This window comes from Manis pentadactyla, chromosome 8 (genome assembly GCF_030020395.1).
Source record: "Manis pentadactyla isolate mManPen7 chromosome 8, mManPen7.hap1, whole genome shotgun sequence".
In the NCBI taxonomy this organism is placed as follows: Eukaryota; Metazoa; Chordata; class Mammalia; order Pholidota; family Manidae; genus Manis; species Manis pentadactyla.
The window spans coordinates 71,110,995-71,138,039 of NC_080026.1; the positions used below are offsets into that span (position 1 = coordinate 71,110,995).

The following is a 27,045-nucleotide window of genomic DNA, read 5'->3' on the forward strand; positions in this document are numbered from 1 at the left end:
CAAAATAGTTGCTGTTACTGCAGTTGTTGTTAGCAATATCTTTCATTTGGATGAAGCTTTCATATTTATCATTTCACTGACCTGCCAGGAAACCTAGTGATGGCCATACAGAAAATTCCCTTCTCAGCGTTAGTGAGGTTAAATGCCTTGAACAGAGTCACATAGTTGATAAGTAGCACAGCCCAAGTTAAAATTTGGTTCCTAGGATCTAACAGACAGAAGGTAATTTTAGCAATAATCAGTTATTGTTTTAAAGCACTTGAGATTCAGAAAGCAAGTTCCCTCCTTCACTGCATTTTATTCACTCAGGGGGCCTGCAAGATGGGCAGACAGGATGGGAATTATGGAGCCAGGCTGCAAAACTGATATTACTGAACACATTTGCCCAATGAGCCCTCACCCTAGCATCCCTAAAAGGCAGAGCCTGTGGCAAATGCTTGTGTGTAGCTACTTTATCAAGAGTGCAATCCCAGGGGGGCAGGAGAAAGAGCAAGAGGAGGGAGGCAGAGGAGGGGAGCAGTTGGGAGGGTGTGGTACTGATCGGCCTCTGCTTGGTTTCATCATGACTAGCCAGTAGCTCAGACTAGTCCTGCAGGAGTGTCTTCCAAGAGGCCATACGGAGAACTGCTTCTCAGAAGAGTCCCTCTATAGCCGCTGTCACCCATTGTTCCAAGATTCACTGCATGGAGACGTAGCTTCCAGCTCTTCTGGTTTGCATGGTGTCTTATGCCTCTGTGGCCACAGATGAGAAACCCATGACACACACATTGCAAGGCATGGTTGGCTTATGCTCACACGAAGCTGATCAACACAGTGGGAAGCACAGAGCACATGCAAAAGTAGTTGCAGACGTGGCGACCCAGGTGAAAGATGTGGCGAAGGATCTAAGGAACCAGTGAGGCATGAGGGGAAGTAGAACATAGAGATGTTTGGTACAACCAGCAAGTTAGGTAAACCAGTTTGCTGACATCCAGAGTCCTTTACTCTCATCAAATGCAATGCTGTCAGCGTTAAAATACTAGTGAGTTACATGGTGGGTTGCTGAACGCAAGTCTGCTTGATTCTAGAGCCTGGACTATTCTCATCATAACATGCTGTCTCTGTGCACATGTCCATAAATGTGAAACGTGAACAAATAGCCACCACCCCTGACAGTTATTGAGGAGGTATTAGAAGGGTCTTCTTAATATGAAGAACATACTCAAATTAAGTTGACAGTAGAATCAAAATCAAAACGAGTATGAAGGCAGAAGTAATTATTTGAACAATCTGCATAAAGAGGGCCAAGACCTAGGGAGCAGAAGCCTTATCCAATGTCTATAAACCATTCTTGGATTTATAATTAACTCCAAGGTTGCAGCACATTTATAGGAATACATGAAAACACTGCCTCAGTATGGCAAAACCAGGGCCAAGATACGTTTCCAAAACAGAAGAGAGGTGGCAGAAGAGGCAAATAAGGAAGGCAGAGCAGTATCAGTCATCTGTTTTGGAAGCTGGTCTCAGAATGTTTGGATAATTCTGATGATCATATCATTGTGGGTTGAATACAAACATCCTTAAAGATATTGCATCTGTATTTTCCATATGAACCCTTTATAATATTTCTCTAAACCACAACTTTATAAATAGTGACAAGTAGGACATAACTTAACTAGAAATCATTGCTGATCAGTATTGGAAGACTTTCAAAAGAAGTGCATTCATTCAACAAACATTTATTGAATGTCTACCATGTGTTAAATTCAGAGTTCGGCAAAAGAATTTTTTGGATTATTAAAACATGATCCGTGGGCTCCAGGGGCTCAGCTTAGGGCAGCCGTGACTAACAGGCTTCATCTTCTGAGGTCAAATCTGAACTCCTCATGAGAGAGTTGCATGAACTATTAGCAATTTCTGTCCTGGGCTCGGGGATGGGGACCAGTAGCACACATGCTATATATTTCACATCCCTTTAGATATTCAACTCTACTTAACCCTAGCAGTGGCAATGGGTCTTCCAGAAGGCCACAAGGATTTGAGCTGGGACATTCTTGAGTTCAAAAAAACAGGATGCCCAAAGGAGTCCAACTGGTAAGGGAAAAAAATCATTCAAACAACAGATGGTAGTCTGGCGGGCTGTCCCTCTGTCCACAGGGTTCCTGCAGCAACTCTCCCCCTGAAACAGTGATAATTTCCTCCTGAAAGGAAAAACAAAGGAAATTCACTTCTAATCAAGAAAGAGAAATAAACAGCTACAGGAGAGAGACTTGGTCAATATAGAAAGACTAAGAATATGTGTCTGCCTCCTCCTCACTCAAATTTATAGAAATTAAAGAAAAAAAATAAGCTTTTAAAAATCCATAAAATACAAGGAAATAAGAAGGATGGCCATCAACAAAGCAGCAATGTTTAAGAATCCTTGAAAACCAGAAGAAGTTACTGTGGGGCAGGGCTAGAACAAATATTGGTGGGATGGGCTGGGGAACCCCAGACGGAAGAGGCCTTTGCCTCAGGCAGATCAGGGAGTTGGGGGTGGGGCACCCTCCTTCCTCGGGATGCAGAAGACACCCAAAGAGTTCAGACATTCCCATGTCCAAAAGATGAGCTATTCACTGTCAACTCCAACCCTTAAAAGCATGGAGAGACTGGACTTGGGAAACAGGGACTATATCTACTGATGGATAAACAGGAAATTCAAAGTTCTAAAATTATCTCAGAGCTCAAAATTGATAAATATTTAAGGAAAATCATTACCATAAAAGAAAGATGCCAAACTCAATTATAGAACTGACTCCTAAGAAAATACCACGTTTACAAAACAAACAAAGAGCCTGCAAGAGATGCATAATCTCCTCAGTGGAATAAGAAGAAAAATCATCCATGATACAAGAATAGGCATTATAAAGAAACTGGAAATGAAAAGGATGCTCCTTTAAATTAAAAGGAAAATGCCCACATAAGACCTAAAGAGCATGATGGACATAGATAAGGAGCAATTTAGTTGCCAGAGAAATTGACACATCAATAAGAAAGAGACAGCTAAGTAGAAAATGGACAAAGGATATGAACAGGTAATTCACAGAAGAAATCCAAGTAGCTGTTAAACATACGAAAAGATCTTCAGCACCAGTGCTAATCAGAGAAATGCAAGCTAAACAATGATGATATACAGTGTCTATCCATCTAATGGGAAAAAATTTAAATGATAGCTAATCCCCAGCATTGGCAGCAGTGTGGGGAAGCAGCCTCGGATGGTTCTGGCAGGAGCATGAACTGGTGCTACATTTTTGGAGGGCAATCTGGCAGATCTTTTCAAATTAAAATGTGCATTACCTTCTATCCAGCAATTCCACATTCTAGGGATCCATCCTAGAGAAATACTTGCACATGTGCCCAAAGCAACATACACAAGCAAGTCTTTCCAGCACTATTTGTGATCATGAAAACCTAGGAGCTATATAAGTGGCCATCAAAAGGAGAATGGATAATTAAATTGTATATACACCCATACCATAGGGCATTTACAAGGGTGCAGTATACTCACTGACATGGAAAGATCTCATAGACATATTTCAATAGTAGCCAATGTCCTGATAACTTGCAAATGCCAGGTGTATTGTTGTACATTTTACACAGTGCTATCTCTTTGACACCTCACAGTGACCCTGAAGAGGTGAGTGCTACTATTAAACCCATCTTACTGAGGAAGAAACTAAGGCACAAAAGTTTGAGTTGTTGCCCAAAGTCACACCAGTAATGAGGGTGAAATTTAAACTTCGACAGCCTATTCTAGGCACCAGACTTTTAAAAATACATTCTAAGGATTATTAAGCATGTTAAAAAATCAAAATGCTGAGCTACTGGCAACGAATTATCCAATTTATGTGAAAAAAAGTAACATAACTGTATATTTCCTTATGTACATGAATGCCTATATCAATGCCCAGGAAATACTTGGATAGGTACGTGGGAGACCGGTGATTCAAGGTAGAGGGTGAAAACAGGGATTGCAATGAAGAAGGCTTTCACTTTGTATTGTATTTGATTTATCTTACAATGTAATCATAAATTAACATGTAATTAAAATTTTAATTTATAAATGCTGGCCACCAGATCACCACATGGGCATGGACGAGCTCTCTGTTCAGTGGTATAAAACTAAAGTGGCAGTCTCAAACTTTGGATTTGGGAGAGAATAAAGACCTTCAAAGATGTCTGATCTAGCCTTCCTATGCAGGAATATGTCCATAGCATCTCGAAAAGATGGACATTTTCCCTCTGCCTTGACACTTCCAGGGTCAAGGAACTCATCACTGCTCAAAGCAGCTTACACAGGAAAAAGCACAAGCTTTAGAGGCAGATAGCCTGAGGCGTAACTCCTGCATCTGGCTGGTACCAGCCACAAAAACTTACATTACTCAAGCTCCCTGGACTTGGTTTCCTGATCTGTGAAATAGGACTAAAATGCCTCCCTTGCAGAGCTATCATGAAAAGTAACTGAGAGCATGGATGGAGAGCAATAGGCATAATGCTTGACAGAGAAGGTGCCAATATCCACACATCACTTCCCCCTCTCTTTCCTATGGTGTTAGAAAGCTCTTCCCAACACAAGTAGAAATCTACCCTGTTGTCCAGTTTTCCAGCAGCGCTCTCTACCCAGTGTATAGGTATTTGCAAATAGGGGATTCTATGTGCTTTATGTATAAGATCAGGTCAAGGGCTGTCCCTAAAGCCCTAGGGATATCCATGGAGAAAAAGCTATACAAATGCAAGAGTCCCTGCTATAGCAAAACCCTAGTGAGACAGTCAAGTAATTCTGGGAGACTTTCTATACCTGCAAAGCTCAGGTAGATGGTGGACTCCTGAGCTACCACAACTCTGTCTTTCGGAATCCCTGGGTCCCACCCTTCTGGGTCACTGAGGTCCACTGTTGGCTGTCTCCCAGTTACTACTGATACCAACAGCTGCATTAACCCAAAAGTTGTTTCTGTCTACATATACTGTTTGGAAGTCAACATCTTTTTCAACATGAGGTCCATGGCAGGGGAACAAATAACAAAATTACTCTGGGCAACAAGAACTTCCATATCACTTTACAGTTTCAGAGTACTATTATGTACATTCCCTCATTTGATCACAGAGTTAAGCTAAGTATTCTTTACATCCATTCGCTGGTTAGGAAAAGCTCAGTGAAACTAAGAAGCCTGCCCAAGGTCACACCCATACCAAGTGGTAAACTGTAGTTGGGGCAAGTTTCATGGGAAGTCTACTAGGAAAGCTTCTCTAACCCCAGGGCTGACCACTAGGCTTCAGCTCACTCCATAAAGCTACCAGACACCTGCCTGAAATGTCCTCAAGAGGGATATCCTGACAATGAGTTGCGGGTGAGACAAGGACTTGGACAGAAGGCAGGTCGACCAGCCCCTAAGTGTCAACAGTAGGGAGCAGTCAGGTACTCAAGTTTAGAAGAGGCCTGGGGCCCAGGATTGGAGGGGACTGTATGAGTCAGAAGGTAAGCCAGAGAGAACAGTGCCCCAGTCTTGTCTAGACAACCTCTGGTCTCTTCCACCCCAGTTCCATAGTCCTGTGACCCTAGGACCTTCTGGGGTTGCCTTTTCCCTCTCCATCCCCAGTTCTTTATGATGCCTGCAGCCTGGCTCTCTCTTCTGTTCATGTTTCTACCAGTTTCATCTCCCAGCGAGCACTCCTATGAAAGATACCTTGTGGAAGTCAATGAGATCAGTGAGTGTTGCATGGCGGTTGGGGTCCACGCCCAGGAAGCTGTAAAAATCCCCAGAGGCATCCACAAGAAAGTGCTTGAACCCTTTCTGCAGGCGGTAGGAGAGGGTGTAACCCCAGATTTTCTCACTGACCCGGACCAGAAATGCTCCCTCAGTCATGTTCTCAAGGAGACCTTCTGCATCTTCTCGGCTAATAATTCCTGGTTTAAAAAAGAAAAAAAATGTCAGCACAGGCTGCAATCCCTTCCCTGGACATCCCCCACTATTACCCCTGCCCCTCATCTCCCAACAAGGGTGTCTGGAAGAGAGGGGTCTCAAGGGCTGTCCAGGCCTTGCCTCGTCCCACACAGGATGCATCTTGGCCGAGAGCGGCCACTTGTGAGCTTGGGAACACAGTTTCTACTAGGACTCGAGTTTAGCAGGCTTTCCTCCAAATTAAGCCACACTAATTTGGATTAACTGGGTAAGCAAAGCATTACTAATGGCTGGAATTATAGCATCTATTGATTACAAATACAAGTCAACAAGCATTGCCCTGAGGAGAACCTTCAGAGTCCTACTTTAACAGTAAGACCAGAGTGACTTACAATTACTGCCCCAGTTCTCTTTCCAGTACCCAGGAATGAGCAGTAAAAACAGTATTTCCTCTTAAGAAGTGAAAAGACTTCCTCCATGGACCTGAGGACACTAGGCAAACCATTTCTTAATAGGTCCACAGAATTAAGCTTCACTTCAGCTCAAAGAACAAAGTCTTGTCAGGTTCTGCTATCATGCACAATGTGGTGTCTCCACAGCATGAAAGTCAGGTCTGGCCCTGGGGTTGTTCATAGGACAGTGGAAGTCCCCTGAAAGGCTTTTAGGGAGCGTTCCCATCTAGGCAGGGCTCAGGAGGCAATGAGCTTCATGGGTCAGGTTCTGGAGGGCAGGAAGCAGAAGGGAGCCAGAAAAGCTAGATTACCTGTCCAGCTCGGCCCTCACCTGGCTAAGAGAGCTTCAGCCAAGCCCACAATTTCTCCCATGTCCTTTCATATTTAAGTGATCATCTTAATCCGTCCACTTCAACGGCACATTACAACCCTCAGGTCAGATGACTTAGCATTTCAGAAACAGATAAGACAGGCGCACGGCAGCACACTGTCCCTTTAACCTCTACCTTTGGTCAGTGGGATTACTTACAGCCTGTGACACAGGAGAAGGGAGGAGGTAGCTGGCTGCTCATTCCCATGACCCCAAAGGTACTACACTGGTGATTTCTGTCCATCGCACGCCATGCCTGTCCCGAGCTCACCAGGCAGGCAGACACCCTCCCCTTCCTCTCCTACTTAACAGGAGGCATGGCCGGAAGGTCCCTGTGCCCAAAGCAGAGGACACAGAGGCAAACACACCGTCCCGTGTCCCCCTTTTAGAGACAGCCAACACCAGTGGGGGCTACCGCTTTCCTCCCTGACCAGGACTCATCAAGAAGCAGTCAAGCCAGCCACCTCCTTCCCACCCAGACTATCTAGGTACACAACTAGAGCTGGAAGGAAATGGAGAGCCCCCACCACCACCACCACCACACAGCACCTGAAGTTTCTCTCCTTCCTTTCTTCCTTTTTTCCTTCATCCCTTTCATAAACAGTTATTCAGCACTCTCTAGGGGCCAGGCCCCACATTGGGCACCTGAGAATCAGCATCGCATGAAAAAGTTTCCTGCCTTCCAGAAGCTTTGACTCTGAACAGAAATAAAGTTTGTCAGTAAGTTTTTTAAGGCCCACTGCAACCAACAGCGATGAGGGCCATGTGAGGTATGGGCCCACGTGCTGTGGTAGCGCACTAGGGAGACACCCCACCAGGCTCTGGGGCCCACGCACAGCCACGACAGTTAGACTGGGACAGAAAGGTGAAAACAGAGGAGCAAGGCAAGGAGGGCAGCCTGCAGAAGGAGCGAGCGCAGGGTAGGAGTATAGTAGTAGGAGGCCCCGCAATAGTAGGAGGCCAAAGCAGGAGGAGGCCACAGTGGCCATGGTGGGCCACAGTGGGACGTGTGGGGTAGGCAGAAGTCAAGCCTGAAAGCGCTCCCCATACAAGGATGGTGGGCTTCATACAGAGGGTGATGGGGAGCTACTAATGATTCCTGAAGGAAAATATTGAGAATGTTCAAGGGTGAATTCAAGGGGTACAGACTGGAGGTACACAATCCAGGGATTTCAATTCAGTGAGGGCCTCCTCATTGAAGGATGGCTTCCTAGCTACATTTCCACAGCTGTAGCACTGGAATCCAGCTCCCAGACCACCAGTCTTCCAGAAATGGCTTCCATCTTGAGGTAGAGAGGCAAAAGGACACATTGAAGGTTCCATAATTAGCCTTGAGTCAGAACCAGCTCTGGGCACTATCTGGGACTGTGTGGGCCTTGTCTCATTTGTCTTCCTAACATCCTTATCATTATCAGTTTGTAACTGAGGACACTGAGGGTCAGCAAGTGAAGTGACTTACCTGAGGTCACAGAGCTCTCAAGTGGTGGAGCTAGAATGTGAACCCAGGGCCTCGGATTTCAAGTCCAGGGCTCTTTGGTCTACCCCATGTTACCTCATGCAGAGGACAGTAAGTGCTAGGAAAGACACAAGAAGGAGGACATTAATGAGGCCTGGACATCAAGGCAGGCCTTACAGAGGCAACAAAGTCTTAAAGGCTGAGTAGATTCCACATTAGCAGCAAGGAGTATAAGGAGGAGAAAAGTGCAGAGAAAGGATAAGATGAATGGGGTCACAGTGAAAACTTGGAATGATGCATCCATTTATATAAATTTATGTGACTGTAACATAAGAGAAACTTAATCTAAATTGCAGGAAATTAACAGACAGGGAAATAGAATGAAAGGTCTAAAACATACATAATCTGAATCCCAAAGAATGGCCAAATGAACAGACAGGAGACAATACTTAAAACAGTAAATGGTTGGGAATTAATCAAAGACGCATAATAGTAAAACTACAAAGCACTACTCAAATGTCTCACTTTGTCAACCAGAGAAAACAGGCAGATTACCCACAAAAATAAACAATCTGACTGTTGACTTCTCAGTTGCAACAATCAAAGCCAGAGGACAATGAGATAATATTTTCCTGGTACTCAGAAAAAAATAAAGGTGTTTAATGAAACTACCTTTCAAGGACAAGGGCAAAATAAAGGCATCTTCAGAAAAAATTTGAGAGTTGACTATTAAGGATATTCTAAAGGATGTACTACAGGTAGAAGAAGTATGATCCTGGATAGAGAAGCTGAGATGCTAGAGGGATGATGAGCATAGACACTGTAAGTTAATTTAAAAATACATACGGACTTACAAAATAATAATAATGAATAATTTGAGGGTTAAAAAAGAACTATAATACTGGACAAATCTGATTAGTTCAGTAGGAATGACTGGAGTTCAAAAATCCTCTTTAGGAAGAGGGTAAAAATATACATATTAACTTGAGAATATGTTAAGTATGCAGGTCAAATCATTCTACATTAACCCCCACTAAATGATAAGGCACTGTGCCTGGTATAACCTCCAAACAGCAGAGGTAGAAAAATGCAATTAGAAAAAGGTTTTCAATGAAACAAGCTAATAATTGAAAAATAAATACAGTATCATTCCATTTACATTAAGTTGAAAAGCTCACAAATCTAAACACTACCGTGTTTGGAGATTGGTATATAAACAATAAGTAAAGCAAAGAAATAATGGGGGAAATATCCAGGACAGGGATCCTATCTGATGGAAGGAAGAGGGGGCTTCCAAGGATTGGTGATAACAAAGACCAGGGTTTACCAGCCTGACACTAGTGACATTTTGAGCACGATAAAAATATGTTATGGGGACCTGCCCTAGGCCCTGTACCATGTTTAGCAGATCCCTGAGCTCTATCCACTAGAGGCCAACGGCGCCTCGAAATTGTGACAAAGAAACATGCTTCCAGGCATTGTCAACTGTCCCCTGGGGCACAATCACCCTTGTTTAGTTGAGAACCACCAACATGGAAATAGACCTGAAAGAAGTGTAACTGATAATGGGGGAAAAACGTTATAGAAAAATAGTACTGTATGATATAATTTATTCAGGAAAGGCAGCTTACACAGCGGCTTATGTAAAAATTATTATTCTGTAAGATCTGTGAGTGCAAGGTTTTGTCTGTTTTGTCCCTCCTATATCCCCATGTCTGGAACTTATTAGGCCCTCAATATTGTTGAATAAATTATTAATTAATTAAAATTATATTCCCATCTGCCACTGTGCCAACCACTGTGCTAAGAGCATCATACACACTAGTTAATTCAATCTTCATAATAACCCTTCAATGTATGTACTTTTACTCTCCCCATTTTATAGAGTGGAAAATTAGACTAATAGAGAATGAATTGTTGCCCATGGTCTCACAGTTAGTAAGTGGCAGAGAGCGGAGAGAAGTAGGTCAGCATTCTTTCCGATGACAGTCACGTATGCACAAGGCTTGTATTCCTATTAGACTGTCAGCAGCCTGTTCTCCAAACCAGAGCCTTACATGCAGGAGGCCTTGGAGGAAAGTGTGTGCAAGGTGTGGATTAGGCCTCTCAGGACCCTGTTGTTCTGAGGGGCCGAGGTTAGGGCTTCGGGCACTGACCAGTGGTAAGGCTGACCACTGTCCAAGAGACAATGCCCTTAAGGTCTGTTTGGCCCAGGGGCTGTACCCAAAGAGGCCAGAGGTGGGGAGTAGTTGCAAACGTCCAGACAGAAACTGTGCTCAGTCTCCAGGGACGAGAGGCCTTTCCAAAGTGGATGGGCTCATCTCCAGGGTCTGCAAAATTCAATATGCTATCCTGTTGAAAGTGGCTCTAAACCAACAAATCTGAGCTTCCAGTAAGGTCTCTTGCCACTTAGGGCCTGACTTTGAGAAATCTCTCTTCAGTAGTAAAATGGACTCACATTAGAGTCACCCAAAGTCATTGACCACAGTAAGTCAAACAATGCCAGGAAAACAAGGGTGGCTGCAACTATGGGGTCTGCTCCTGCCAGGCTAGGCACAAACCCATCCTGGCCTTTGCCGCAGCCTCGTAGATCAGTGACAGAAGCAAACAGTGCTGTCATCTGGAAACTGAGGCCGAAGGCCCGCATACAGATCAGAACCCGTGAGGAAGCCTGGTGGGGAGGGCTTTGCCCCTGATCCAGCTCCCACGTGCCCAGGGCTCCTCGGGGCAGGGCTGCAGGAGAAATCAATCAACAGCAGCGCCCTCTGTCAGGCCTCTGCAGAAAAGACGGGGCCAAGGTCCGGACAGAGGCCCACCTCACTGCTGAACCAGGGTAGTGTGTGAGAAGGGGGCGCTGCAGAAGGCGAGACGTGCTGCAGCATAACCAAGGAGTCCGGGTTCACCCTCACTGTGCTAACAGCCGCCCAGTAGTACTGCCCGAAGCACCCTGTGAGTGGGGCCAGCAGCTCCCGACTCCTGTGACTGCACTGCGAGCACAGATCCCCATGCGTTCTTCCTAACACCCCGCCTAATCCTCTCCGTGCAACACCGCCAACAACTTCCTGTTTGCTATCAAAATATTTACGCCATCAGTGCTCATCGGCAGCAGCCCCAGGAAAGGAAAAGCACTTTAAGCACACTTTTAAAAGACACTCTGCTCTAATGTACCCATAAATCCACACATGAGCAAATCCTAAAGCAGACCTGCGATTCAGTTCCCAGCCCCTCCGCCACCTCCATACTAGTCCCTGAAACCATTAGCTCAGAACTGGACCTGAGCAGCCAAATGAGCTCCTTTTATTTCTCTGTTAGGGCTTCTCCCTGAAAAGAATGAAATGCAGGCAGTCCAGACACGACGTGTTACTTTTTATGGGTCTCAATTTATCTGACGCGCATATTTCTTAAAGCTTTCACTGCAGCTACGCCTCCCGGCCGACAACTCCTCCATTAGGGCTTAGCTATTTCTCATTCATTTTTGTGACTTTCCTTTCTTATTGCCGTACTTTCCAGATGATGTCATTAAAGAGGCTGGAATTATTAAGCTCTTCATTCTCAACAGATTCTCAAAGCATCCTAAAGCCAGAGATTGTGATGAATGAGTTCAAATGCCTTCATTTTTTATAACCCCAAATGAAATGTAACCACAGCTAACTGCTGAGACAAGGGTTTCACCGGACAAGTTTTTTGGTTCCATATATAGTTATGCACAAGAGGCAATATTCCATGCCCACGACTGCTCCAGGCTGACATGCCAGGCTCAAATCACTAACACCGCTATTCACAATAGAGGGTCTTGACCACCCAGTGAAATTACCTTTGAAACTGGCTACCCAAGGCCCCTGTAGCACTAACCTTAGCTGGAAGTGTAAGTTTATTATTTGATTCATGCCAGTCTCACTGACTGAACTAGGACACAGGTCAGGTTATTTTCCGTTCTATGGTAGACGACAATTGGTCTAGCCCACTCAGGACCATTTGCCCTTCCTCTGGCAAGGGAAGGTAGCCCTCTTCTGGGGAGCCCCACCCTCTCACCCAGTCTCTGCAGTTGCAATGTGATGGGCTCCATCCCACTTCAAGGATGGTCATGTGACTCTGATCTAGCCAATCAGAGAGAGTACCCTCTAGCCAGAGGGATTGGCTCAGAAGTGGGCATGTGACCCACACAAACCCAACAAGGAGGAATATTGAGATTAATACCCAGACTGATGAGAGAAGTGTGCCCTCTCTTCTGCCGGTTTGGAACCTACATGAATGCAGGCACGCAACCCTAGGCTGACGTGCTGCTTGGGAATGAAAACATCATGCTGAGAAGCAGAGCTGACAGATGGAGAAAGCCAGGCGCTGCAAACGTAAGCCCCCTGGATCGAACAAAGCCTGACCCTATCCTGCCTTTGGGTTTTTCAGTCATGTCAGCCAGTAGGTTGTTTCTGATTATACCAGTTTAATTTTTTTTCTGCTGCTTGCAAGTGAATGTTCATGAGGGCAAGGAAGCTGTCAGTTTTATTCACCACTACGTGCTCTGTCCTTTGAACAGTGCCCAGCACACAACAGAAGCTGATATTAATAATCAACAGATTATTTAACTGCCTTACTTACACAGGGAATCTGCCTCCTAGTGCTCCAGTTCCAGTAACTCAACCATCCCAAACATGGAAACTCCGTTTCACTCCATTTATTGCATGAGGACCTTGCAGATTGTATGGAGACTTGGATGGCAGGAACTCTTTGGGAGCATGGTACGGGACTCACGAAAAGCAGACACTTGCTCCAGCCAGGAATAAGGCATGGCAGCTGAAACAGCTGGCCCCAAAACCCACAGATGGCCGCGTGTCTCCTAAAGGAGCAGCTGTCTCTTCATCCTCAAGGAGACCTTCTGGACTGGAGGACACTGACTCCACTGAGCATTACCTGCCCCAGGGCAGTTACCGCATCTCTGGAGCCCCTGGCTCCTCACTTGTGAGTTGGCAGCAAGGCTGCACTGCATCACAGATAAAAGCACGGACTCTGGAGCCAGACCACCAGGGTGTGAATCCCGTCGCCTCCACTGACTAACGTGAGCTGCCGGCAGGCGGCCTCACTTCTCTGTGTCTCAGCTCCTGAGTCTGTGAAATGGGGCGAATGTTAGCAGCAAGCATACAGTGATGCTGTAAGGACTCAGTAGGTCAGTGTAAGTGAAGTACCTAGAAGAGTGCCCCACATACTATGAGCAACCAGGTATCTAACTGCTAATACAATGACCTCTTCCAGAGAGCTCTGTGAGAAGTAAATACTGGATGCTCAGTGTTTACTTGACACAAAGCCAGCACAAAGTACATATGCAATAAATTACCAGTTAAAACAGAAAAGCTAGCATGATCCCACAGATGAGGCTAACCCACCACCCCTGATGAGCCTTCCTTTTTGGCAATGCCCCCCATCCAAGCAGTGCCTCTGTGCACCTACAGGTGGACACAAGCCCATGAAGGGTACATGGCTTGGAAGCAAAACAGGGACCCAGATCTCCGCCTCCCTTGTCCCCTCCGCCACATACCCTCATGCAGGATGTCTGGACATCAGCATGGCACCCCTGCCCCCACTCACCTCCCAAGAGGAGGGAAGCCTCAATCACTAGATGCCCTCTTAGAAAGAAGAAGGGAGGGGTAGAAATCCTCAAGACCTAAGGGACTGAGTTCACTAAAAGATTACACACCACTGAACAGGACGAAGTTAAACAAAATGGACTAGTGTTTGTTTTTTCCCACTACCAGGAGGGGAAGAAGGGGGGAATGATAACTTCACGAGAAGGGAGAAACTGGAGAACAGCAAAAGAGCTGCATTGTCTTGTGCCCTGAAACTTGAAACAGGACTGCACAGATGCTGGTGACACCCTACTGACTGCAGGGGGCACACAGTGTATCTGTGCGATTACACAAGAAACCATACATTAACTGCATTTGGAAGCCATGTTCACCCCTTCCTGGAAGCATTTTGAGGCTGTCGCATCCCTGGCTAGGGGACACCTCCTGTCTTCTGCACACCTGAGAGCTGCTGTGACAGAGTGTGAATCATAACACCCAAAAGTAGCAACATTATTTTAAATGAAACCTGCAAGCAAATGACTCTGGTGTGTGGCTCTATAAAGAACTTCATTGCTAAACAGGAGGTAATTTGAGTCTGGTAAACCTTTAATAATTCAGCATAAATATTAATGAGTCTTCATTTTAAGAATGGCTTCTCAACTGCTATAGTGACTGGACTTCTCTAGCAAAGGTCAAAGCCACTGTAACTGTCTCTCAGATAAGCAGAGAAAGAACAGCTCATGGCAGGAGGGTGAGAGGAGAGAAGTCATGAACTCTCGATCTAATCCCCATCAGGCTGGACAGTCCGTGCCTTCCTTCACTGTCTTGACTGCAGGGCCAGCTGCAGCAGTGGGTGCTCACAACTCCTGGAGGTAGCTTACTCCATCTCAGGACAGCTGACTACGGAAAAGCTCATCGAACTGAACCACAGTCAGCACCTCGTGATGCTCACCAAGTGCTCCCTGCCCTGACGCTGGGGCCCCTTACAGGTCGGGGGAAGGCAGCAGTGAGTAGACAGCAGCCATGGCCCCCGCGCCACGTCTTCCTTCTCAGCCCCATGTCTGCCCTCGTGGAAACGTGAAGCCAAGGGCGGGGGCATGAGCTGGGGCCTTGGCTGCCAGGGCTGGGATGGGCTTGGGGCTGGAGACAGGTGAGGAACTAGACCACAGAGCCCGGAGCAAAGAGCCGAAGGCCTTCCTGGAGGTGAAGTTGGGTCTGACCTGTGAAAGGATCTTCCCAGACTTAGGGAGGTAGGAGCAATCTTTTGTAACCACCATATATCTGATGGGACTAGCAGAATGTTAAATGAATTACATCAACAGAAATCACAGCTACTGTTACTCTGTGCTTTTTTAAATCGAGATAGAAAATTTACAAGTCAGCATCAAATCCAAATCATGGAGGTCCTCCAACCCCGGCTCCTTCCCATACCTTTTAGTTACCCACACCTGTGGATCAGAAAACAAAGCTCTCAGCCATAAGATCCAAACTGAAAGTGTTAGGAAGACAAGGCACAAAGGGTAGGAAATTAAAAACAGAACTGTAAACAGCTAAAAAGGAAGTTACCATCACGGGACCCATTCCAACCTATGCTTTCCTAAAGCAAAAAATAATTTTGCCCTTTTTCCTTTTTTGAGACATATATAGCCTATATAGCCAGTGTGTAATTTTTTTAAAAAAGAAGGAAAAGATCCCTTTATTTCTTAGTTGGAAAAGCTTAAGCAAGACCTTAAGAGGAAAGTAGGTCAACTGACCTACTTTAATTCTTCTTTAGAAATTTTTGCATTTGGGTCAGAGTTGGTGGGAAATTTCCATTCAGAACCCTGCTCAGGAGAGGAAAATTAGCAATCTGATTGGACATGATGGATAGTGACATGCTAATGATCCTTCCAAATGACCCACGTGTCACCCCTCACAGCTTTTAAAAAATCATTTCAAGATGGGTATGATTTCCATAACAAAAGAAAATTCAGGCTTGTACTTTCTTTTTTGGAAGCCTAAATCAGTATCATCTTCCTTTTGTGCAGTCATTTGATGTTGTCTTTTTCTTTATTTCTAAGTAAGAGGAGTGCACACCCTTATTTATAAAGTAAGTAAAGGGTATGAAGCCACCATTTACATGCTTCAAAGCCTGCTAAGCATCTCCATAGACAACCGTGTTTATTTATCCCATCTGACATATGGAAGCATTTATTGCATGCCAGGTACATTCTAAACACTTTGTAAATATTATACATTTTATCCTCATATTACCACTAAAAGTGGGTATTACTCCTTTCTCCACCCAGGGTTTCATGAGCTATTCCTTGCTTAACATGGATTTACTGCCTGGATGCACACTGCCGAGGTCACCCATTCTGGCTGCCACTTCTCAACAGGTGCAGAAGCCTCACCATAGCTTCCTATCCTCCCACCGATCTTGGAAGCCAAGGACAAGGGCCTGAGCTGGCTCACTCTTTCCACCTCAGCCCCAGAAACTCTAGCTCCTAAGAATAATCCCAAGATCAAACAGAGCATTCCCAGAGTTTCCCTCAAACTGGGCCAGGAGATGAGTGGCGGCTCTGCTCTGCAAGGTCACAGAATGAGGAGCCAGAAGCCCCACATCTTGTCCTAGCTCTCATGCTTCCTGCTGGGTAAACAGGGGTTGGTTGCTTATGTTCTCTGGGCCTCTGTATGGTCACCTGCAAAGGGCTAACTGTGATTGGCTCAAGGAGCAGCTGAGGGTGCCCATGAGATTGCGCACATCAAACCAGTCTGTACGTAGACACAGCCAGGCAAATGCACAAGACTGCGCAGCAGCATCGTGTGGGCAGGATCGCCAAGGGTGAGCACTGGTCAGCCAGCCCAGCCTTTCCTGTTCCGTGCACGCAGCTAGAGGGGCTGAGCCGAGCCTCCATTCCCACTTGGCCTCTGCCTCCCAGGAACAATCCTCCCCACCTCCCCAGGACCTGCCTCCCTGCAGGCCAGCCTGGTGTGTCTGCCGCTGGCCTGCAGGACTCTTGGAAGGGCAGGCCACCTTCCTCAGCTCCTGCACCACCAGCAATAGAGGGACAAAGAAAATCAACAGCTATTGGGAGAACACCCTCAATCCTCAGCCCACAGACTCCCAGGCACCCACTCTGTGGCCAGCCCTGTGCTCTGGCCAACCTTTCCAATGTCTCTGACCACCTGTGAGAACATGGGAGGCTCATCAGGGGCTAGGCTTGTGCTCCTGGAACCCCAGAATCATGCTGCATCACAGACGCCAGGGGAGAAAGCTGAAGGCCCCCACTCCCCCACTTGGGAAGTCCACTAGCCATCCAGACTGCCTAACGGTAAGCTGCAGCCATCAAAAATCAATTTCTTCTATTGAAGTGAAATGTCTCTTCAGAACTCCCAGCCCTGAACCCTAGTTCTGTCCTCTTTAACAATCTCCCTTTCTCAAGACAGGACTCCAGAGATTGAACAGTGGCGGCTTTGTCCCCTTATCTATCCTATCCCAAGTTTCCCAAGGCAAACATTCCCCCAAGTTATCACTAAAAATGACTATTGTGACTTCTATTCCCTTCCCTTCCTTCATACACATTTGGATGTGCTGTGGTGAAGAGCAAGGTGGACAAGGAGTCGGAAGGTATGGGCCCATTCTAGAACCTCACGGCTCTGCGACCTCCAACATTCCTGTCCTCTAAATATATCCTGAAGTTGCATTGTGGGAAGGTAGAAAACAATGCCCATTCCACTCAGAGCTCCCTTTTTTCATGGAAGGCCACCCTCAGGTGCCAGGCTCCTACTGACTGTACAGTCCATGTGGACAGGGAGTGCTTCCTCCAGTGAAGCCCCACTTTGTGCCTGTCAGAAAAAGCATGATAATAATATCCCACGCAGTGCAGGAGAGGCCATGCGTGAGGTTCCCAGTACCTGACAGGGTCCGAAGGGGAGAGCTTACCAGCAACAACTACATCATGCACATGTGACCTCATGCCCGCCAAGCCCTCCAAGCTGCAAGACAGCCAGTGGGTTACAGCCAAGACAATAAACCATGGGCCACATTGCAACTGTTTTCTAGAAGAAAAGCTCAGGAGAGAAATGTGTTCCGACCGAGCCAATGTTCAGACAGAGGCTCTTCTTAATAATTTTAGACACATGTTGAAGTCCAAAAATAGATTTTTCACCACAGCCAACTTTACATGCACTAGCTTTTCTCAGGAGTTTTTTGTATAACTACAAGTCTCTCTTATAACCCCTGGAATATAACCATGAACAAAGGAGGAATGATGAATGACTTTGCCATTTGATCTCTTTTTAACAGAAGACCCTTTATAGAGAACCTTATGGTCCCAGCGGTGTGCCAGTTCCCCTTTCCCTTCCTACTGTGCTCTGAGCCCACTTCCCCAAACTTTGTTTCCCAGAGGAGATGGGGTCACCAATGGGCCACCTCCAGGAGCCACCGGCCCTGCACCAACATGGTTCATAGGGTTGGACAAAGCACATTTATTGGCTCAACCTCCCTAAGTATCCTGAGATGTCAACATTATAATCCCAATTCATAGGTGGGGGGTTTAAAGGATACAACCAAGGTCACAGAGCTGCTAGGTTCTAGAGTGGGCCCCGTATTTTCAGACTCCTTGTCTACATTGCTCTTGACCCCACAACGCATCCAAATGTGTTTGAGGGAAGGGAAGGAAATAGAAGTCACAGTAGTCATTTTTAACTTGCATCTGGAATTCAGCTAAATTAGCTAGGAATGTTTTACCTGGGAAAGAAAAGATTTATATGGGGATTGATAAATTGTATTATTGGCTCAAATTTCCCTCCCCTCCTTGTTCTCACATTCTTTGACATACAGCTTTACAGCTTCTCACACAAAAGGTGCAGAATATATTTTCCCACCCAACTCTGTGACATATGGTGGCCAATGGCTTGGGGTGAAAGCAACAGTGTGCTGGTTCAAAGACTAGATTTCAAGAGCCCAGAATGCTGCCACTTGCTCTCTGGTCCCTAGGAAGAGCATGCCTGGGTCCCAGGAGGCGCATGAGAGATACGTGGAGCAGAGTCACACCAGCCAAGATGCCTAGCCAAGACCAGTTGGGAGCAGAGAAAACCCCTAACTAATCTGCAGCAAAGACTCCCTCACAGTTTGACTGGAGCAGCCTGCCCATGGAGCAGTAGGCACCTCCTCTGTAAGGACTGGTGAAGGGGAGCCCTACCAGGGATGCTGTCTGAGAATTCCCACTCTGGGAAAGAAGTTGCACCATACCGGTAGTTCCAGACTGGGAGTTTAAGTGTGAGTAAAGTTACTCTAAAGAATTTGGAAATCAACACAGGGCTGCTACCTTTGTGCTTTTCTGAGCAAAGGCAATATATAAAAATAACTATGGCCCACTATCACCATCAATTCATAAAAGATGGGACATTTTAACACTAAAACTCAGGAAAGAACGTTATCTTAGAATACAATACAGTCCTTTCCAAGCGAAGATTGTTGGCCACCCTCCATATGTAAGCCTTTTCCTTTCATTCTGTCACAGACCAATGAAAATTTTGTCACTAAATAGCTCCAGTCCATGTATTAGCAACTTCCCTGCATGCTTAATGGTAGAAGTGTCAAAAGATTGTGAAATCAGTTACATAAACTGCAAGACTTAAATCACAGCCCTGTTTGTTCTGTGACAATATAAAAGTTCCTTTTTTTTTTATCAGGACAGAAAATAAGGCTAAAGATAAATCTGAACACCTCCTCTGTGCCTTCTCCACTGGCTGCCACAAGCATAGCCAAGCACCCAGTGTCCCCCGCCAAACCCCCACCTCCACAGAGCTTTGAGTTGAGTTATGCAGGCACCAAAGATGCTCATGTTATGCTTTCATGATTATAACAACGTATGAATGAAAAGGAGAGCAGTGTCCCAAAGGGAAGCTCTGTCAGGGGCCAGAGGAACACGTAACTGGGACAGAAGTGAGAAGCAGGCAATCCTCAGATCCAGCTCCAGGGCCACAGGGCTCAGTCATCCATGTTATGCTGACTGCCTGCTTTCTGAGCCTTAAAGGGCCTCCATCCTTCTGTGGGATGTGTGAGGCCTGGGAGAAGGAAGGGGTCTAAGAGAGGATGGCTCCCACCTCAATCTCACTCATCAGGCCCAGAGGCAACTCACATGTCAACCAGACCCCAGCACAGAGAAGCAAGGGTTGTCCACCAGAATTGGAGAGACTGAGTTCTAATTCCAACTCTGACCCTTTGTCCATTTTTCCTGTAGATACTTCCTAAGGTAGGTGTTTGGGGGAAATGGACAAAGCCCTTAGTTTCACAGGCTTATATTCAGGTAGGAGAAAAGATCATAAGCAAATGAGAAAAATACTAACTGGGTGAGAAATAAACAGGGTGAACTGAGAGAAATTGGAGAAGGCTGCTTTAAGGAAGGGGTTCAGGAAAGGCCTCTCTGAGAGGGGATATTTAAGATGAGAACGGGAAGGTATTAGCTCTGCAAAAAACAAGGGAAGGAGCAGGAGCAAGCAGAGCCAGAAAAAGAACAAAGAGCCTGAGGCAGAAAAGGAAATGGCTTGTTTGAGGAAGAGGGAAAAAGCCAGAGTGGGGAGCAAGGTAGACAAGGGGAGAATTAGGGCATGAGGCTTCAGTGGGAAGCAGGACCCACATCTGGGCCTTGCAGCACAGCATGAAGTCTGAAGTTCATTGCAAGTATCAAGGGAAGCAGATGATACTGAGCAGGGAAGCAATGAGATCTGGTTTATATTTAAAGATTTTCAGGATGGTGTGCAGAGGATGAATTGCAGAGGGACCAGATGAAGGAAACAGGCAGGGAGGACAGTCCTGCATGGACGGGTGGTGCCTCTGTGGCCAGTCCCTAAGCAGTGCTGCCACTCAGTCATCCCATCTGTAGTCAGGCTACTGCCTGCACTTCATTGTTCACACACTCTCTGGGCTCCCTGAAGTGGGGATGAAGGAGCACAGGGCCTTGCTCACCTCTACATGATTTCTTCTAACCAGTCCAGCTGCCTTTCCTAGAGCTAGAGCCAGGCCCAGAGCTTGCCTATGGGGCCTCCCTACCAGCCCCCAAGATCCCAGGATCTCTAGTGCCCATCATGACATTGGGTTCATCTCTCCCTCTGGATGGAATTGAGAACATGGAAACTGGCCAGAATCAGGTGAGCAGTTCACACTACCAGAGCAAACTCAGGGGAAATACAGGCCAAAGAGGAAGCCAGTCAAGCTCCCAGGAGGCTAGCAGAAGGGAAACAGAGGAGGTAAAGGTCAGATGAGTGCTAATTGTGGCAGGAGAGATCAATTCCAACCAGGGGATTTCTCAGGCAAAGATGAGCTCAATGCTGATAACGGGGGGCAGGCCAAGCTGCAGCTTATCCAGAAAAACCTGACTTTTTGGTCAGGCTGCTGGAGATGGAGAGGCCATATGGAGCAGAGGGATCTCAGCCAAGTCTACCCTAGATAAGCGAGCCCCAGCTGACCTGCCAGCTGTCTGGGGACACAAAAGCAAGATCATCTGAGACTGGCCCACTCCAGAAGAACTGCCTAGCTGATTCAGAAATTCATGAATAAATAATAATTGCTTGCTTGTTTCAAGCTACTGAGTTTTGGGGTGATTTGTTATGTAGTATTAGCTAACTGATACAGAGGGGTTTCATGGCCAATAGCCACTCCTATTTAATTGTAGCAAGTCTGTGCTGAAATCACAATCCTGTTTTCCTATTTGAGGGCTCCAAACGTTCAGATCACTGGATGGGGTTGTTAGCCTTGAGATACATTCTTGACCTTGACTTGACAAGTTTCCTGGCGACCTTATGAAAACTTCCTCCCCAATTTGGGCCTGTTTTTTACCTGCAGAATGAAGAGATTAGATACATTCAGGGAACCTCTTCCTCTAATGTGCTGTTTGGATGGACTCTAACCTCTTCTTTCAGCCACTATGTCATCTAACCAACAAGTATGTATTCAGAGCTGTGTGCAGGCTATGGTTGGGATCTGGGGATGCAGGATCAGACAAGATATGGGCCCTGCCCCCAGGAGCTCACGGTCCACCAAGAGCCACTGTCCTGTGAGTATAGAATAAGATGCCTCTGAGGAGTTCCTGATGGCCAAGGGGGCTGTGAATGAGATTGGTGGGCAAGTCGTGTTCATCCTTCTCAGCAGAGAGAGGAGCATGCACATTCAGAATCCCTGGGGCCTCTTGCCTCCTGGACGCCAGCTCTGAGACACTGTGCCTTGGTCTCTCAGGGCCACCATAAACAGCACTCAGTATTTGAGCACATGCCCTGGAGAAATCAGAACTTGTGCCTTGAACTCAGCACACTCAAGGAGCGAATAAAGGACACACATGGGACCCCTCCCCACTCCACTCTCACCCAGATGAGCGAGGAACACTGATCCTTCACCCTGGGAGACTGGCCGATCTTTGTGGGGCAGAGCGGAATTAGCAGAAGCTAAAGCCTCTGCTCCCGTGATTACAGCAGTCCTTCAGGACCTCCTGGCAAACCCAGACAAAGGCAGAGATGTGGAAATTATCTGCCCAGGGGCCCAGAAAGCCAGCCTACCATGGAACCAGGGAGCAATGGATTTGGTGTTCCTCTCAAAGCCAGCTCGGCGAGGCAGCTGCTCCTCCTTAAACCAGCGGACTGTGACTTCTCTGGAGACAGGACGCAGTGGGCGCTCCCAAGTCCTGCTGAGAAGAGAGACAGAGTGTGGGAGAGCCTGAGAGAGGAGGGGAGGGAGGGGAGAGGAAGTAGAAGGGAGGGAGGGAGGGAGGGAAGGAGGGAGGGAGGGACAGGAGGAGGGAGACCACCATGAGAGTGACTAAGTGTGATGCCCACACTCACGCCTGTGGAGAGCATTAAATGAGCCCAGGTACTTGTAGGTACTTTGCAGATTATAATGTACCAACTGTTATTATTTTTCCCAAAAGAAAAATGTTATCACTTGCTTGGAAAAAAAGCCACACAGGTTGGAGTGGAAAAGAAGATAGGGGGGAAAGAAAAGGCACATTTGTCTCCACAGAATAGTCATGGCATGAACATAAGCATCCATGAAGGATCCTAATGAAACAGGAGCCAATTTATTAACACATGACTGTCCTCTGCCCCCAACCCCAAGCCCCCTGCTAAAGAGAATTCTGTTTTTGCCCCTTTGTATCTCCCCCATCCCCTGCCTTCTAAGGGGACACATGCCTTTGCCAGCTAGCTCCCAGGCTCTTTTGTGAGGCAGAATCAGGACAGTGATCAGAGAGAAGCCAGACAACTTCAGTTTACTCTGGAGATGGCTGAGATTCACCACCAAGAAATTAAAAGGAGAGGGCAGGGAATGAAACACTGCCCTTGGGGGCTCTGGACAGAGAATCTGATGAGGTTTGAAACTACTAAGAATAAGCTGAATGGGGCACTTAAAGAGATTCACGAGTAATGAATTGGATATGTTTAAGTATTTTCTCACAAGCAAGCCAAGATTTTAATTGTTTTGTATCTAAACCGTGGTTCTTGAAAGCATGCAAAGACAGTACCTGTAAGACCCCTGTCTGTCGGCGCTCCACTAACACGAATCACAGGTAAGAGTTTGCCAGCACAGGACGCATGACAAGCCTACATGACTACCTGTTGAATCACTATGCAGCAAGATGATGTTGCATTGATTTATAGTATGAGGATACAGCATCTGAAGAACAGGCCTCTGCCCAGTTTGAACAACCACAGCTTTTTCACCTTTCCAACTGAGTGAGAGAAACCGGCAAATTCTTACTATGTCATCCCTAGCCCCCTTTATAATACAGCACTTAAAACTCAACACTGCTGTTGTCACATTTTATGAAATAAACTTCAGCTGTCCCTTCCTATAGTCTCTGTATTTGCCCAGCACCAGTGCTGTGACAGAGAATTCAGCACTTCCATGCAAACCCCAGAACAAGTTCATATTTTTACTTGCCTGAAAATGAATCCACTCACACACACACATACATGAACCTGTGGCTTTGAGAAAGACGTCATGAGAAAGGCAGAGGGTGAGGTCCCCTGCCTAGCTTAAAGCCACCATCAGCCGAGTTCATTCTCCAAAGCCTGGCTTTCCCATGGCCACCTGCCCAGGCTCTGCCCCACCCTGCCCGCCCTGTGGGATTTCCCCTCCTGGATAACCCCAGATGCCTTTCTTCTTCGTTAAGGACAATGCTGCAGCCCTGTCCCAGCCTCCTACTTCACACCTGCATTCCCCAGTAGATAACTGCTCCAAGGAGAAAATCCTCTGGTTTCTAGGACTCACTCTCCTAAGAAGGCAAGAGGTTATAAATAACAGCAAGGAAAAGTCATTCACTCTTGTCCCTCTGTCTCTAAGGAGAGAATCTGATTCACCAGAATATAAATGCTAAGATGGGTGCTCCATGAGGCCACCTGGCCAGGAGTCCTCACTCCTCCACCTGGAACTCTCTCCTATCAACAAGTGTGTGTCTGCACCTCAGTACAGCCAGACGAGGGTGTGCTGGCTAGTGCCGGCACTGCAGTGCTGAGAGTGGTGTGGCCACAGTGCCTGTCCCAGGGCGCAGCCCAGGAGGGGAACTGACACGTGGCCTCTCCCAGTGCCTGGCTCTGCCACTCCATCTGTGTGGCCCCTGGTCCTCCTCAGCAGTTCCCTGTGGCATCGCTGCTCCCCTCCTGACAACTACACAAGGCTGGCCTGAAGCCAGGCTGTACCATGATCCCTACAGCTCCATCCTGGGGGCCTGAACTTCCTCCTGCACACACCCCTGCTCATTTGCAAACCTGTTACCAGAACCCCAAGTGCACCAGGTGACAAGAGGCAGCCAGCCCTGGTCTCCAGGCTGCTGGGCCATATTTAACTACTGTAGGTCTTGTATCACAAGCTCTTAACCTAGGGTATTGGAGACCTTTAAGATCTTGAAATTACATGCACACATTTTTGGTTATTTATATATGCACATTTTGGAGGGAAGAGGGTATGCAGCTTTGTTTAGATTCTCAAAGGAATCCTAGTCCCCAGTATGTTAAGACTGCCAGAACTCCAGAGTTACTAGAAATCTCCAATGCCAAGTCCTCTCTTCTCCCTCCTGCCCCATTACACAGACTGGGACCACGAGGCCCACAGAGCAGAAAGGATTAGCCCCAAATTTCACGGCACTGCAAGTCGGAGGCAGAGCCGGGACTGGATCCCAGTGTCCCGCGCCCAGCCAGAGGCCCTCCCCGAGCCAGGCTGCAGATGCAGAGTCCCCCGCACCCACCCGACGGGCACGGCGAGGGGTGGCGGCGGCCCCGGGCCTGGCAGGTGGTGGTAGAGTCTGGCCTCCTGCTCGTGGCTCTGGCCAAGCTCTCGGAACCTGGAGCTGAGGCCGGCGACCGTGCCCTTCTGGATGGCGCGGAGCGAGTGGCGCCGGTACTCGTCGCGGGCGCGCTGGGCTCGGCGGCTCCTCTCCTCGTCAGCCACCTTGGACCTGCGCACTGGAAAGGGGTAGAGAGCGCGCTCAGCGGACCCGCAGCCCAGGCGGCACGGGGCTGGGCCAGGGGCGCGGGACCCACCCAGGGCCCCAGGATTCACCCGGATCTGCTCCCCAGAATGACAGAGCAGACCCAGCCCTAGACAGCAGCCCTCGGTTAGCCTGTCCCTGTCAGGGTAAAGACACCCAGGGCAGTTTAGGGTCGTCTGGCTGTTCCTGTGGCCCTGTTCCAGAAAGAGCAAGCAACCTTTGACTGGAAATTTACATCTCCATACGTATTTCTTCCTGGGAATGCCCTGCTCAGAGCAGCTCCTCAAATCCTGTGCCCACCTGCCCAGCCTCAAGGGCACCTGTCAAAGTGGTCAGCATTTCCAATAATACTGTCACCCACACTGATTGCTCTCCCTGGGCTCCCTGCTTTTCCGGCAGTATCTCGTTATAGACACTTCCCCCAACCACAGGAGAAGGGCATGGAAACCCAGCCTCCGGGAGGCTGAGTAACTTGCCGAAAGATAAATAGCTAATAGGGAGGGGAGGCGGGATTGGATCCGGGTGTGTCTGCCTCTAAACTCACACAACCCTCTCTACCACATGAACCCCACCTCTAGAGCATCCTTCATTTTAAAACCAGGCAGATATGACACCAGAGCCCCTGCTCTTCCCTACAAAGAGCCAACAAGCATTTAAGACCATCTAGTCCAACCTCCTCACATTACTTAGGTGGAAACTGAGGCCCAAGGAAGGACAGTGACTTGCCCCCTCGGTCAGTGGCCACAGCCAGCCAGGAGCCACCCTCTCTGCTACCACAGAATGAGTTGCTGGAAACAGTGGTGCCCCAGTTCTGATGCCCTCTCTCTTTGGTTTCCTGTGGACCTGACAGCTGGTGGGTGAGTGTGTTGGAGGGAGAAGGGAGAGGATCCTTTGACGGCTCTGTCACTCCATGGGTTACAAAACTCCAAGCTGCCCCTTTCCAGCCTTGCAGATTTCTGTCTTCCTCAAGGGACGGTCCTCAGCCAAGTGCCATGAAAAGATGTCTGCAAGTTGCTGCTTCTAGAGCTCAAAAGGGAGTAGTGAAACTGGGAAAATTCTGAGTTAATAAAACCTGTTGGAGGCAAGATCTAGAATTAAAACCCAGTATTCTGTAGTCTGACTGCATCTTGTCAGGCCCCTGTCTGCCTCTAAAAATCCTTTGGTAGAGAACTTTTGGAGCTGGCCATGTTCTTCTAATTAGGCACAACTAGAGGTTGCATTGGCCTGAGCGGGTCACCTTCCCCTCCTGGAGTAAAATCTGGGTAGACTGTCTATTTCTACTCCAATTCCATCCAATACAATGTGTAGCAAGCACCTGCAGCCAATGTCAGAAAACTGCAGTCTCTTAGCATTTGGAAGATACAAGGTGAAGAGCCCTGGTCCCAAAAGGAAACTCTTGTACTTCTCAAGATGTCAAAGACTCTTTTTCAAAACATACCATCCCCAGATCTGAGGAAGACAGCATGAAGTCTGCCTGTCAGAAGGTATTTATGGAAGTGGAGGTCACATGCCGACGATCCTGAAGGCTATGAGCCCCACCAGGACAGGTGGGGAATTTTCTTTGGTCTATTCATCACTATATTGCAGTGCCTAGAATATATGTATATCTGTCACCGGGAGATACATATTCTTGGATAGTTGTGCCCAATTATGTATTTAACTCTGTGCCAGGCCCTGAGCTGGATATAGAGATAACAAAGGCCAAACTGTTCCCTCAAGGCATTCAGAGCTTAGCTGGGAAAATAAGAAACATCTCTAACACAATGGGAATGGGGACAAGAAAGCATTGTCAGTGTTTGGTGACAACCACGCTCACATTCTGCGAATGA

The 27,045-nt window shown here is 47.3% G+C and overlaps 1 protein-coding gene across 1 annotated transcript in view; it reads right to left on the minus strand.

Annotated features, from left to right (window-relative positions):
- Positions 1-1,615: 1,615 nt before the first annotated feature.
- Positions 1,616-27,045, minus strand: part of SH2D4B (SH2 domain containing 4B) — a 47,919-nt gene continuing 22,489 nt past the window's right edge. Inside the window, exons 4-7 of the mRNA XM_057505851.1 lie at positions 24,974-25,190; positions 22,293-22,417; positions 5,703-5,923; positions 1,616-2,180 (exon numbers count right to left, since the gene is read on the minus strand). Coding sequence (XP_057361834.1) covers positions 2,088-2,180; positions 5,703-5,923; positions 22,293-22,417; positions 24,974-25,190 — 656 coding nt within the window. The 3' untranslated portion in view covers positions 1,616-2,087. The remainder of the gene's footprint in view (positions 2,181-5,702; positions 5,924-22,292; positions 22,418-24,973; positions 25,191-27,045) is intronic.